Source organism: Exophiala oligosperma (genome assembly GCF_000835515.1).
Source record: "Exophiala oligosperma strain CBS 72588 unplaced genomic scaffold supercont1.8, whole genome shotgun sequence".
NCBI classification, from domain to species: Eukaryota; Fungi; Ascomycota; class Eurotiomycetes; order Chaetothyriales; family Herpotrichiellaceae; genus Exophiala; species Exophiala oligosperma.
In genome coordinates, this window is record NW_015622825.1 from 1,330,302 (window position 1) to 1,345,188 (window position 14,887).

Genomic DNA, 14,887 nt, shown 5'->3' on the forward strand with positions numbered 1-14,887 from the left:
CGACTACAAGGGTCACACTCATGACGTTGGAACCGGACAAGTCTGGCATTAGGACTTCGTCAGACACCGGTACGTAGATATGGAAAAGGCAGCATCGCCAGCAATGCACAGGGCAAACTGGCAGTCTGACAGGGCTCAGCACGGATATACGGGAGACATCAGCAGCAATACCTGTATCTACACCCGGAGACTAGCATTTAAGCTTGTTTAATAGGGCTCGCTAATCGGGTTCGGGGGGCCAATAGTGTCATGATCTACCGCCCGAAAGGCTTGAGAAAGCATCATGGCCAGCTGAAGAAATTGCAAACATGAGGACGAGAAGCTGGACCGACTTGGCTGGTCATGGCATGACGTGTACGTCAATTGATTGTTGTCCTGTCCAACCGTCCATGGCCCAAGATTTCTAATTTTCACCTGCGCTTCCCGTTGACCTTCACATCGTCGTCCTTTATCCATTCTCGCCCGTGCGGCTACGACTGTGTGTTGACTACGCTTTCACATCCATCCAGCATTAGTACCGTCAGTATCTCATCGACTGGAGCGATCGCGTCTGGGCAGATACCAGACAAGACGCATTGTCTCTCATCAACATGGCGCATCAAGGACAAGCCGCCGATTACTACAACAATCAGCAACAACAGTACGGATATCAACAGCCTGGCTATCAACAATACGCTCCGCCCCCAGGGCCTCCCCAAGGCTACCAATCATACCCTCCCCCGAATGCCCATCCTCAGAACCACCAACAACAATATCAACCTCCCCAACAGCCACCGCCTCAGCAGCAACAGCAAAAGTACGACCAGCCTCCGACGAACGGCGTACAGTTCAACGCTCCTCAAGATGAAAAGCAGACATTTCAAGACACTTTCAAGATTCAAAAGCCCAAATACAATGACGTCTGGGCAGCTTTACTGGTGGGTCAAGACCTTTTACACAAACATGAAAGAATCTCAGGCTGACGATGATCTATAGCTGATTGCGACCTTTTGCGGATTCGTGGCAGTCTCAGGACTTACACTCTATCGATACTCGAAATACCATCGCTTCAATGGTGGAGGCATCTATGGCTCCAGCAATGATTTTTCTCTCAACACGAACACCATTATTCTTTTCGCATTCGTCCTTGCCGTGGGCTTCGTCGTCAGCTGGGCATATTTCCTTGCCGCTCGAGCCTTCACGAAACAGTTTGTCTGGCTTACTGGCATCCTCAACTGTGTCATGGCAGTCGGAACCGCCGTATACTATTTGTATCGGCATCTGTGGGGAGCTGGCATTATATTTGCCATTTTCGCCGTCTTCGCCATCATCTGTTTCATCAGCTGGATCCCACGCATTCCTTTCGCGGTGTGCATGCTCCAGCAGGGCATGGACATCGCTCGGATGAAGCGTGTCCACGTATTCATGGTCAGCCTCATTGGTGGTATCGTGAGTGTTGCCTTCGCTGCATGGTTTTCGGTCACGCTGGTCGCCATCTACGTGTCATACGAGCCTAGCAACCCCGGCGCAAACCCGAATCCATCTTGCGCTGATGGCGGTTGTTCCAGTGGGAAAGTCATCGGCCTTGTCGTTTTTGTGACGTTCGCAGGATACTGGATCTCAGAGTTCCTCAAAAATCTCATTCACACTGTGGTTGCTGGTGTTTACGGAAGCTGGTATTTCTGTGCCGGAAAGCCTGGTGGGATTCCAAAGGGCGCCACCATGGGCGCTTTCAGACGAGCATCAACCTATTCCTTCGGCTCGATTTCATTTGGCAGTTTGATAGTGGCAATCATCAACATGCTTCGACAAGCTTGCAGCATCGCCCAGCAGCAGGAGGCGACGGACGGTAACATCATCGGCACCATCATGTTTTGCATTCTCGGCTGCATGATTAACATCCTCAACTGGCTGGTCGAGTTCATCAACAGATACGCCTTCTCCCACATCGCCCTGTACGGCAAGGCCTATATCCCAGCGGCCAAAGACACGTGGAAGATGATGAAAGACCGTGGAATTGATGCATTGGTCAACGATTGTCTTGTCGGGCCAGTCCTAACTATGGGTTCCATCTTCGTGGCATATCTATGTGCGCTCTTGGCTTATCTCTATCTCGAGTTCACCAAGCCTGCTTACAACGATGGCCGGACGTTCACGCCCGTTATCATGGCCTTTGCCTTCCTCATCGGACTGCAGATTTGCCAGACCTTCATGACCCCGATCGGATCAGGAGTCGACACTATTTTCGTTGCGATGGCTTGGGATCCGCAAGTGGCAATGACGGATCATCCAGAATTTTACCAGCGCTTGGTGCATGTCTACCCACGAGTGCAGGATGTTATTCACGTTTGAACAGTTCGGATTTCACATGACGATCGCTGGATCATCGTTACGCTGTATTTCGGAATGCAGTCACTTGCGGCATCTATTGTTATTCCCAGTCCAACAAGGAGGAGCCTTCAGAGGCAGTCTTATCTAGTCATCCGGCATTCGAGCCGACTTTGCCTAGGAGAATTAATCCTTTTTGCCTATACTCGCGTATCAGAATCATTCCAACATGTCAAGCGATATCTCTTCTACTGCATTAGAACGAACTAACACGCCACAGCTCTTCGGTTATATGTTTTGCCATGCACGGCGTGCTGGAACCATACACTTATCTTCTTGGCCTTCCCAAAGTGGCAGCTCGTCAACCGTGTCTATCAATCACCATCCATGACGACTGGCACAGACAGGGGTCATGTAGTGACTATCAATGCAACTCCATGTTGCCCACCAATATTGTCGATCTTTCACAATCTCCCCCCTCAGTCTAATCCATGTCAGTCTTTCTCATGAGCCAACATATTTTGACTTCAATGGGTGCATTCGGCAGTGTGAAGCGGTCTTCTCCTTTGGAAGTCAACTGTGTACCCAATTCGACCTTCTCAATTCGGACGTGATTGTCGCGATACCACCAGCCCCTCTAACAAGTCGCGGTACCTTAGGCCGGCTGATATGGCGGTCGCCTATGCTGGCGATGTTGCCGTCGAAAGACTATAAATATCTTTGAGAAGTCCGCTGAATGATTTTAGACGAACACCCCCTTCAACTCAACTCGCATTGTCTGTCGCTCACGGTTTCAACATAATTCACAGACTCGGGCCATGGACATCAACACGGAGAAAGCACTGCCCAAGGGGGTAGACCCGGAAAAGACCCCGGAAGAAGTCGATAGAAGCGGCAGTGTTGCAACTGATGCCTCTCTTGACCAGGCCCTGAACCAGCTTGATATTTCGTCCAAAGACGCAGATGAAGCATTCCTGTACCTGAAAGACCATCCCAATGCGGATGCGGTGCGTCAAGAGGCCATCGCAATACTGGCAGACCCGAAGGCGACGAAGCGACTCGTCCGCAAGATCGATTTCCAGATTGTCCCATGTATGATTGCGGTGTACTTTCTTCAATACTTGTGAGTGAACATGTCCACACGTGTCTCTGTCTCACGTGGACACTGTTGACGGACTGCCACAATAGGGACAAGACCACGATCTCGTATACCGCCGTGATGGGACTCCGTGAAGACACTCACCTACACGGTCAGGATTATTCCAACATTGCAATGATGTTTGTAAGTCTTTGCTTCGCCTCGCGATGGTTGCATGTTTTATTTTTTGAGACCGTAGCATTGACCATTCATTGGCTTTTTGCAGTACGTTGGGTTCCTCGCGGCCGAGTTCCCGACCCAGTATTTGGCACAGCGCCTCAGTCGGCTGGGCAAGTATCTCGGCGCCAATGTCATGCTATGGGGTGTCGTGCTGGCCTCGATGGCCGCGTGCACGTCTTATGCCGGCCTGATGATCACCAGAGTCCTTCTCGGCATCTTTGAGGCTCCCGTGGCACCGATCTTGGTCCTGATCATCGCCATGTGGTACAAAAAGGGCGAGCAAGGCCGACGGGTCAGCTACTTTTACGTCTGCAACTCGGTCACTCAAATATTTGGAAGCGGTGTCGCCTACGGTGCCAGCTTCTCCAAGTCCAGTTTTGCCAGCTGGCGTATCTTTTTCTTGATCATTGGGCTGATGACCATCTTGCTGGGCCTTTTCGTCTTTATGTTCCTGCCCGACTCTCCGGTCAAGGCCGTTCGTTTCACCGACGCCGAAAAGATTGCGGCGCTGTTGCGGGTCAAGGAGAACCAGTCGGGCACACAGAATGCGACCCTCAAAAAGGCGCAGGTCATTGAGTCATTGAAGGATGTCCGGGTGTGGCTCGTTTTCATATCGGTCCTTCTGACATCGATTCCTAACGGTGAGTTTTCGATATCCCACCCCACGAGTTCGCTCCAGAACCACATGCACACATTGTTTTTGTGTGACCGAGTCGGGCTCACAATCCAACCGATTTTTTTGGTCGTCGGGCTTTTCCTTTTACTGACGTCGGACCAAAAAGGCGGCTTGTCCAACTTCTCTTCGATCCTCCTTACCACGTTCGGTTACAGTAGCCAACAGGCGCTGATCCTGAACATGCCGTCCGGCGCGGTTGGGATATTCGTCGTCCTGCTTTCCGGGTACCTGTCCGACCGATGGAACGACCGGTCACTGGTCATGCTGATTTGTCTCATTCCGACCATCGTCGCGGCAGGTATGATGTACGGACTGGATCCGGACGGGATCCCCAAAAGCAAAGGCGCCTTGTTGTTTGCTTCGTACCTCAGTGGGACCTTTGGTGCGGCGTTTATGCTCCTCCTCGCGTGGAACGCCAGCAACATCGCCGGGCACAGCAAGAAGGTCACCTGTAACGCCTTGACACTTGTCGGCTTCTGCACCGGCAATATCTTGGGCACGCAGACCTTCCAACAGAGTGAGGCACCCGGATACAAGAGTGGGAAGATTGCCATCGTGGCCTGTTTGTCAGCACAAGTGCTTGTGTGTTTTGTGCTGAGGTACTGCAACGACCGACTGAACAAGAAGAACCAGCAGATCCTGGCGGGTATGAGCGAGGAAGAGAAAGCATTGGCGCGTGAGAAGCTGGCGTACAGCGACGAGACCGATTTACGCAATCCCTTTTTCGTGTACACTCACTGAAGAAGAAAACATCCGCAGCGTGTGTACGTACGTGTACGTGTACGCTCACCCTTGGGCCTAGATGGGATAAAAAATGGTCGTTGATGGGACGGACACTTTCTACTGTACACGTACGTCTACGCAACTGGTGGCCTTACAGCCTTGGGTCCTGGGGGGACTCGTATTCCATACCTAGGTACTCCGTACTATTGTAGGTGATGCCCGCTAAGCCACCACCAAGTGGTGACAGCGCAGCCATTCCCCAAATACGACAAGGAAAAGGCGACGGTCTCGTAGCTGAATATATATGATGATCTGGAGGTATACGAACTCGAATCTCTTCGTACGAAATACCAAGAACAGTACGGAGTACGGAGTAGCTGATTAGTAAATGGCTCGGCAACGAGATGGGTCTCATTTGGTTGTACAGGTGGCGTTCGCGTACGTACGGAGGTACGTGAGCAAATAACCCAGGTAGGACTCCGTAGGTATACGAGCACTAAAGTATGTAAAGTCAGCAGAGGGGTTTGGGATCTCAAGAACTTGACCATGCAGATCGAAACTAAATAAGTAGTTTCGTAAAGCAACGTCAAGTTTCTGCCATCTCTCTTGTAATCGTCGCTGTCGTTGATCTTGTATCTCTAAGCTCTACCATACTTCGTTCATGTCAAGAAACGATGTGACACGCACGCCTAAACTCAACTGACTGTGCGGATCTCACTTTGCTTCCCACTCGTCGGCTTTCATCTGGCTGATCCCCGGACGGCGAGTTCTATGTAGGCTGAGCTGTCATCGATCAAACTGCGCCCCGAATTTGCGAGCTCGGAGTATCCGTTTTTGCCATCCGGAAGCAGCTTCACTGTTATGATCAAGGGGGGGCGTAAAAGGGATTTTACGAGGTTACCAGGATCGGATCACCGGGGATGTCTCCCAGGTACGATGGTTTGAAGCCCTGGAGCGTGCCTTTAATCAATTGTTGTATGGTTCTGGCCCCTGACCACACTCTTAAACGTCTGAGCCACCAAATCGAATCAATTCCGGCTTACTCCAGCGATTCCCAAACTTGACGTGCATTGTTATGAGATCACTCGGTCAAATGCCCCCGGACCCATTGAAATTGACATCGCATGTCAGATTCCTAACGGGCGGATAGCCACGGAGTGTCCATACACCGTTAAACGTATCATTCGCAAGCTTTGCAAAGTGAGTGAGCTCTACAGACGTACTTTCTGGGACTATGACCACACTCGTCGGTGACAGGGTTACTTACGGAGTACCTCTGTCACTCTTAGCGTACAAGCCCTGGAGGATCATTTTGTACGAGTTGTCACTGTGAGATGTGCAGATCTGAGACTTCCGGATCTCATTTGCCTCAGGACAATTCAAGCCAGAGTTTCAAAATCAAGGCAAAGCGTCTTCCCCAACCAGTCGGGTCCATCGATTCGATGACTCCAAGGCAACTCCTAAGAACGGGCCCAATTGAGTCATACAACTCACTCCTCTCGCCTTCGCGTTCAACGCGACCAGAAGAGACGGTCAAAGGAGGAGGAGGCGGTGGTCACATGCTCCCAACCAAGGCTGTCGCCGCCACCGCCACCACCACACAGCAACGCACCATCACCATGTCACTTCCCACTCATACCATTCAGGATGCGACACGCCCAGACAACAAAACGTGGTACGCATGCACGTCGACCTGATCAAGTTTGGTTGGGTTCCCACTTGCGGGTTGATCAGGCGCCAGTCATGGCTCCTTCGTCTTCTGTTTGGCCCATCTCCAGCATTCGGACCCTCGAGCAGGCCACAAGATCCAAAATTATATACAAGTACTGTACATCGCTAGTGCACTCGACCCGTGAACGTGACTGGTCTCGGCTTGGAGCCTCCCTCCCTCTCTCTCTCTCTCCTCTCCTTCCTGTATCTGATCTTTCCTTGATTTGTCTCTCGAGCATTGGGTGGGCGCATGATCCCGGGCCCCCAATGATTCAAAAGATCTTTTGCTTTTCTGGGATCTTTTCTCGCTAAAGGTATCTACTCGGACCTATTACACGACTCGACTCGAATACTTGGTGAGTCGATGCTTTCTCAGGCACACAGCCTTAGACTAAAGCACTGCATTGAGAGTTGACAGGCAACGCTACCCGCTTCAGCCTCCCTCCTTCTCAAGCCCCATCACATTGATCCCTGGCTCACTACATATACTACAATCACCCATTGATTGTACGGTTTCATTGCCTCCTTCCGCCCCGAGAATAACCTGACCCGTACCTGCTTTGTCTATTCCGCCATTGGCCCTTACGGGTCTCATTGAGAAAGAAGAAGAAGGAAACCGCCACCTTTCATGGGTACGAACATGACCATGAACCGGGCTTTTCCGCCATCACCACCTAGTGACCCAGATTTGTTATCATCAATCACAACACCACCACCACCACCAACGACAACAACAGCAACAACAACAACATCATCATCATCATCATCATCATCATCATCATCATCATCATCATCATCATCATCATCATCATCATCATCATCATCATCATCATCATCATCATCAAACCGCCCAATAGCTCCCAACCTGCCTCAGCTTGCCCAACCTGGCATCACCGACAGCAGCCCGATCTTGGCCGCGGCACAAGCCGCTGCAATGAATACACCAACAGCAAGGGCAGCAGCAGCAGCAACAGCAATACGTAAAGCGCGGATACCTCCTCGAAACGACGCCGGAGCGCTGTACTGCGAACACCCCGAGTGTCATGGTTTCGAACTCACATTCAGAAGAATGTGTGAATGGCACAAGCACATGGACCGGCATGAGAGACCGTACAAGTGTTTTGCATACGGATGCGAACTTACCCCGGGCTTCACATACTCTGGCGGTCTGTTGAGACATCAGCGAGAGGTGCACAAGATGAACATGTCCGCGAAGCAACCTCTATTTTGTCCCTTTCCCAGTTGCAACCGCAACCGGGACAGCGAGAATGGCTTCACCAGGAGAGAAAACCTGGAGGAGCATAAGAGGAGGAGACACATGTCTGAGTTGCTGGAAGAGGTAGCTCCGAAGGAATCCCCTAAGTCATCCTACTCTCCTGGTCCGCCAACAGCCACAGCTGCTGTCACCCCGATGAGGAGAAGACGAGAAGAGGAGGTGTTGCCCTCACCATCGTCATCAACATCATCGTCGTCGGCAGCAGCAGGAGCAGGAGCAACAGCAGTGGCAGTAGTATCATCATCATTGGCACGGCTGCATCGAACGTCTGCACCTGCGCTGAAACGACGACGTGCGGATACGTCGACCACGACCACGACCACGACCACGGACGACCCTCAACGTGTACAGCACCTGTTGTATCAATCGGGTTTGAATGAGCATCAACTCATTCATCTTCTCCAATGTCGGCTGCGCGAAAGGGAAGACATGATTCGTGCCCAGGCAGCAGAGCTCTGCCGATACCAGAGCCTTTTCCACTCCCTGCCACATCAGGCGGTCTACGGTGTCGGTGGTGAACAACCGACTCAGGTTCCACAACAGTTGCCTGGAGGTGCAGACAGTACGGCATTCGCGAGGGTGGCGGATACGAAAGAACCCCGAGTTTGAGACGGGATTGGAGTGTGTCATGTGCAGAGTCGAATGCGGGATTTCTTTGACTGTTTTCTTTCTTACTTCTTATTTCTTTTCAGCGGCTACTTTCCCTGGCTGGAACGGGGGGTTACGGTACGGAAAGCAAGGGGAAACGGGATAGTTGAAGCTGACTACCCGGATACCTCGGACGTGTACTACAACGGACGTCCTCTCTTCTCATAAACTCATTTTCATTATCACGGCCGATTACGGGGTTATTGGGTTCTACATCGGTGTTTGGAAGATTATTGCGTTTCATCATCACTCCTCCACGATTTTTCCATATGTGAGTACGGAGTATGGAATGTATGTATGAATATTGTTGTTGTTTGCTGTTGTTATTGGTCTTTTGTCTGGTTGTTGTTGTTGTTGTTGTTGTTGTTGTTGTTGTTGTCACCGCTCATGGAAGAATGTCAAGGATCAAGGCATAGGATGCCACTCCCCTTTTTGTCCTTTTTTCCTACAAAACAAAATATGAACTACACGAGAAGAGTCTACGCGGGTGGTATGGGTTATGGGATACAGGTTTGGACTGATTGGATAACAAGACAAGCGAATGAACTTGTGGGGGGGAAACGAGGCGAGGCTTGAAGAGTAACGGAGTTGTAACCGAAGATGGAAGACCGAGAAAGATCAAGAATCGAGACAGGCAGAAGTTCGTGTACGAGGACAATCGTATACGGATGCCTGTTTGGATGTCGCCACTCATTTTGATACACACCAACCCCCCCTTGAGGAAGCAAGTATGTCACATGGCATTGCTGCCTGTCTCTTGGCTTTTTTGTTTCCTTTCTTGTTGAGGGTGGTTTGGGTATGTTTACGAGTACAAGGTGGCTACGTGTCTACGTCCGTCCAGGGAGAGGAGTCACAAACCAGTGGGAGTAGGACTAGGATGGTTGGCTATTACTCTGGGATTTTGATATGGTGGCCTTGTGTTTTTAGGACGGCTGGATGGGATTGATTCCGAGGAGTTTGATGACGAACAAGACACAGAGATGAAGATTACGGCCGCGGAACACACTTGGGTATCTTTTCAACTGTACGTTATATGGGCGAGGGGTAAATTGACAATGGTGTTTTGGCGATGGCGGAGACGGGACTGACCTATACACTCCTTTTTTTTGAAATAAAAAACACAACTCTCCTTACGGTCTATGAGTTCAAAAAAACAAAAAACATTTTAGGAGGTGGTTCATTTGCGAATCGCCTCAAATTGGATTTCTAGTTTTGTCCTTCTACGTGATTCTTTTTCGCCTCTTTGGAACTCGGTTCGTACTCGTGTGAGGGTCGTTGCTGCGGCGGATGCGGCGGCGGCGACGGATGTGTACGGGAGTCAGACCGAGTACGTGTTCGCCACTTGTCGCGACAAAAGAAGTGTTGCCTAGAGTACGAATATTCTGTACATGTCCGTACGTACACGAACAATTGAATCGAGGCAAACGGATTCCATCGCTTCTGCCTTGGGGGGGGATGGTTGGACCATTGTCGCCTCTTGCCTTTGTGTCCGCATCATTGTTTGGCCGACCGGGTAATCAGTACGGAGGAGTATTTTCAATCCCGTCGAGAATATCGTCATGTGACCCTACCTGGCTACGGGGGGAGTGTAAAGTAGGGCTACTGATGCATTGCAGTCATGTGACAGCCCTTGTACGGAGGAGTACAGACACGAACCCAAGCTACGGACTTTACGGGGGAGTACTCGAAACTTGGTTACGCTTCCAAGTCAGCCTTGCCGATTTCTTCACACAGCCTTGGTCCAATTATTCCATCTACCTACTCCGTACCATTCACCGTTTCCTTTCCCCCCCCCTTTCTTTCCTGAACCTCATCTCACGGGGCTACGGTCACGTACGACGTACTTTAACCGGTAGTACGGACAAGACATCCCAAAAACCAATACCTACTCAACCATGTACGGGGGGGTAAACTTTGTAGAACTCGTTCTCTCCTCATTATCTCAAGGAATTACCACTGCTGACTCGTAGAGCTTTGTTATGGAAATAACTTCTTTCTCATCCCTGCGTCTCTCTCTCTCTCTTGTGTGCGTGTGCGTGTGTGTTTTATTATTGAATATCCGTCATATCAATCATGCATCTTGATTTTACCGGCCACTTCAGGAAAAGTCTTCAAAAACACACCACCGACACTCCAATTGTCATAATCCGTCACATGTTCGACGAACCTCGGAGTCAAGACCCTCGCTCCGGTGACCGGACTCTGTTGCACCGCGGCGTCCATGTCGTGATGCCAATTCACACTCCAATTACACTTGATCAAGGGGGTGAGCCAATCTCTCAATCGATGGATGGCGGCGTCTCGTACAGGAGCACTAAGATCCCCGCCCAAAAAGAAAAAGGAGAGTCAGTAATCAAACATGTCAAGTCGACACTCTCAATCAAAACTTTCCATAGGACAAGACAGATTCTCGATGATAAAAAACTTACAGTGGTATAGTCTCGATAGCACCAATATGTGGAATCATACATTGTGATGGTGTCGGTTTCACCATGTCTGGGACTTTGTGATAATTCTCGGTTGTCGATACTAATAGCCACTGTTGTCATCGTCAGCAATGATTTCAAAAACGAACGAAGGAAGAAGAAAGAAATTCATCGTTGATTTCAACCTCACCCCCTTCCAGAGACACAACAAAACTCACCCTCATCAAAAAGGTCAACATGTAAGCGGACCCCAACCTGGCATACACCTCCGTCTCATAACTTCGAGACACTTCACAAGCCCAAGAGGCACAATCAAACTTGTCCAGGTCGGTACGACTCCGAAAGAACAAATCGACAGGGACTTCGTCACCGGCACCCAAGACATCCGACAATGGTACTCCCGAGCCCAACATCTCTCGGGCGCCTTGCAGGTAGTGAGTGTAGGTCCGACTCATGTACGAATCGTCCGGGACGATCAACGGCAACACAAGGTGTCGAGGGATCCGAAGTCGCGTCGACTGATGATTTTCCCTCGCCACACTCAAGTCCCATCGATTCGGAGGCGCCGGGTCTGACATTTTTGTCGACGTCTCGACGAGTTCGAGGTAGGGTGCGTGAGGCGAAGGGTGGGCGACGGTAGAAAACATGGGGATATCGCTGTCGACGTGTGCCGGTTGAGGGAAAGATGGTCGTCGCATCATAAAAGGTTGTTGCTGTGGATGGAGGATATTTGGGTCAGGCCTCTTTGACGAAGGCCCGACTTCGGAAAAGCGACGCGTGTGCCGTGCTTCGACCGATTTTACCTGAGAGGAGGACTTCAGTGAGTATGTATGATTGTCACACATGCGATACAACACTGTGCTCGAATCCACAGGAGACGCCGTTTAAGATTGGCTGACATGACCATGGCAATATGCTTAAAAATGGGTAAAAGTGGAAACTTACCTCTGCCTTGCTGCTCTCGGGGAACGTTGTCGTCGTCGTTGGTGATCTCAATTGTAAAGCAGGGTGCCAAAGGGATCGCTCTGCCAGTCCGGCCGAACTAGAGGTGGATGTGACTCTCTCCAGTAAGCTTTTGGTCGATGTCGTCGACCATGGCGACGAAGAACTCGCCTCCAGGGGTGTTGAGGATATGAGGCGACGCAACATTTCTTCGCCTTCGGATATGCTGCACGTCTTCAAAGCCATTAACAATGACCCAATTTCTGGCGACTCGGGTCTCGTCTTCAGTCTTTCCGTCACAGGGGGAATCGACTGCGGCGGTTCGATTTTCAAAACACCATTCATCATCTCCTCTTGCTTGATCGGTTGAATTGGAGCCGGAGCCGTCGATCCTCCATCGACGCTCATCGCGTCAGGCCCGACTCCGTCGTCTACTGTGGACGGATTCGCAACGTCGTCCTGCGAGACCATGGTATGATCAGAGCCCGGATCATCACTTTCTCCTCGCAGGTACTGCTGAAGCGCGGTTGTGGCATTTTGGTTGCTGAGGTTACTCTGTATGATCTCGGACAGGATATCCAGACGAGGCGATGGCCCTTCTCGAACCGCGTCCATCAACTGGTAGAATGTCTCCTGGTACGACTTGGACTCGTCGATGGTGCGCTGAAGAGCCGCTCGACGCCGCATGTCGAGAGAAAGGTCAATCACACATTCCGTCCCCATGTTCTCGCACAAGTTGCACGGTGGCGGTCCTCCGGTGCATTTGGTCTTGCGTTTCTTGCAAGCCTCACACGCCGCCGAGATCCTTCCGCTCGTCTGTTTCTTCTTGCTGCTGGGTGCCGGCTTGGGAGGTAAAGCATCCTTGGCCGGCTTGATGGGCCTTGCTCTCGGCGGCGATGGCATGGTGTTGTAGGCTTCAATGGAACCTGATGCGGGCAAATCATCATTGTCATCTGGGATCTTCCATTCCTAAGTACCCTCGAATCATCGAAGGAACCAATATGGGCCCGTGTCTCTTGTCTCGATGTGGTCTTGATTTATTTGTCAATCCAAGTATCGATCAGCCTGACGCCGAACTCGTATCACTGGTGAGTAGTAAGTAGCGGATCAGCCTTGGAATTGAAACAGTACGAGCGAGTAGATACTAAGCCAGTACTCGGTACGATAATATTACCAATAAAAAGGGGCGAGGTCGACTCTGCTGTTTGAAAGATACTCCGGACGAGTACGGAGTATGTTGGGGAAGATCTTATTTTGAGAAACCCGGAACAGAATGCCACGAGTCCTCGCACCCACGCAATAGTCGGTCGAGCTTACCAAGAGAGAGCCGCTTCTTGGACGGGTTTTGGAACCTTTCCCTTAAGAGTTCAAACCCGTCAGGTAGGCATACTCAAGCCTTTCGGACCACAAGGGCGGGTAGAACCCTGCATATACCCTGGTCGGAAGACCCAGTACTGTAGAGGAGCGAGGAATTCAAACTCCATAGCTGTTGATTGGTCAAAACTCGAATCTCACCCCCCGCCATGTCCTTTGCCCAACTTTCTTACCTTTGAGAGTTGCCCTCTTTGGTTCAGCGCCACGACCCAGAGAAGGCCGGGCCTTGGGGTTCAGCAGCGGGCATCGTAACCGATCGATCCATCATTGCCAGATGCGAGGCTAGAAAGTCAATGGACGAAAGCAAATGCCAACTAGAGACAGCTGTCGGTTAACGCCTGTACTTTCATCTAGCAGGTCGGGGTTATCAGCCCTGTGAGTGGATGAGACGGAAGCCGGGATCTTTGTTGCCAGGATCTATTACCCGGTGCTGAACGATACCTAGCCATGAGTACGGAGTACATCACGTACGGGTCAAGGGGAGTCAGTAGTGAACGATCCCGGAAATTCTAACTTGAGCATTGTTCCTTCATCGATTCCAGAGCATGTCAGTGCAATCTCTGGTACGAGTCCGAGGTAGCACAAGCACATATTCTGCTTGTCACGTACCGAGTAAATCTGGTTCAGACGGGGGTCTAGGGGCTACGGCCGCCCTCCACGTACGAACAGGGTGAGAGCTCTCAGCTCGTTAGACAACTCGTAGCGACTAGTGGACCATCGAATACGAGTAACGGAAATGATTTCGCCCGCGCAAGAGGAGGACAGGCAGGAGTTCTTCCCCCCTGTTTGCTAACACTGGCTGATACGGAGGGCTGTTCGCTTTTGTTGTCGGTTGTACTCCGTAGTGTATCAGCGATCGACGGCTGGAGGTCACTTTCACCAGTACTCGTTGCCTTAGGCACTAACTGAGTTGAATGTCCGTCGACAACCTTTGTTGAAAGTTGTCTACTGACGAGTTCTTTGTACCCCGATCTGCTTCTGTCTTCTTAAAGGTTAGGTTCTCGACAATGCACCTGCACCTGCACGCGCACACTTGCAAATTAGCTTTTCTTCATTCCTCACCAACGGTCTTGCTTTGCATGGACTGATCCGGAAGACTCTGAAAAGTCGAACGTGGCTCACTTGTCCATTTTTGCAACTCAGTTGACCTTCGTCTGTCCACGTCAAATGAAGATGACACCGATATGGTTTGAGAGTGTGGTAGAAACAATGTGAACTCTCTTTACAAGAATTTGAACGCCCACCCTGGTCATCCCCATACGGATGTGCCAGGATCCATCATACCATACAATTCACCCCATTCATGTCCAGACGTGCCTTGCGCAAAAATGTCCCTCATGGACGGTGACAACAGCAGGAAGGCCCCTATTTCTCATGGATTCTTGACAGCAGCACGGCGAGACGGGTCGCCGCACTTAGAATTTGTGCCTCTTTTCATATTACTCGTACGAAACTTTTCCCGGCGTGCCAAAGACTCATTCTACCCG

At 50.8% G+C, this 14,887-nt stretch overlaps 4 protein-coding genes across 5 annotated transcripts; 3 read left to right on the forward strand and 1 right to left on the reverse strand.

Moving 5' to 3' along the window:
- Nucleotides 1-425: 425 nt before the first annotated feature.
- PV06_08421 (uncharacterized protein) lies at nt 426-2,597 on the forward strand. Its single transcript, XM_016409755.1, has 2 exons — nt 426-917; nt 976-2,597. The coding sequence occupies exons 1-2, from the start codon at nt 591-593 to the stop codon at nt 2,329-2,331; spliced, it is 1,683 nt and encodes a 560-aa protein (XP_016260063.1). The 5' UTR covers nt 426-590; the 3' UTR covers nt 2,332-2,597.
- Nucleotides 2,598-3,125: 528 nt separating this feature from the next.
- PV06_08422 (uncharacterized protein) lies at nt 3,126-5,213 on the forward strand (the record flags this gene model as incomplete). The annotated part of the gene is made up of 4 exons (XM_016409756.1): nt 3,126-3,430; nt 3,496-3,589; nt 3,672-4,266; nt 4,408-5,213. The coding sequence occupies 4 exons, from the start codon at nt 3,126-3,128 to the stop codon at nt 5,040-5,042; spliced, it is 1,629 nt and encodes a 542-aa protein (XP_016260064.1). The 3' UTR covers nt 5,043-5,213.
- A 1,754-nt stretch (nt 5,214-6,967) lies between these two features.
- Nucleotides 6,968-9,820, forward strand: PV06_08423 (the record flags this gene model as incomplete). Of its 2 annotated transcripts, XM_016409757.1 has the most annotated exons (3): nt 7,070-7,090; nt 7,172-8,949; nt 9,062-9,820. In XM_016409757.1, the coding sequence occupies exon 2, from the start codon at nt 7,363-7,365 to the stop codon at nt 8,617-8,619; it is 1,257 nt and encodes a 418-aa protein (XP_016260065.1). In that variant the 5' UTR covers nt 7,070-7,090; nt 7,172-7,362. The 2 variants fall into 2 exon arrangements, with proteins under 2 accessions (XP_016260066.1, XP_016260065.1); XM_016409758.1 differs by lacking the exon at nt 9,062-9,820 and having other exon boundaries at nt 6,968-7,090; nt 7,144-8,619.
- A 905-nt stretch (nt 9,821-10,725) lies between these two features.
- Nucleotides 10,726-12,929, reverse strand: PV06_08424 (uncharacterized protein; the record flags this gene model as incomplete). Its single annotated transcript, XM_016409759.1, has 4 exons — nt 10,726-10,972; nt 11,088-11,197; nt 11,303-11,887; nt 12,030-12,929. 4 exons carry the CDS (start codon nt 12,927-12,929, stop codon nt 10,726-10,728), a joined length of 1,842 nt encoding a protein of 613 aa, XP_016260067.1.
- Nucleotides 12,930-14,887: the final 1,958 nt, after the last annotated feature.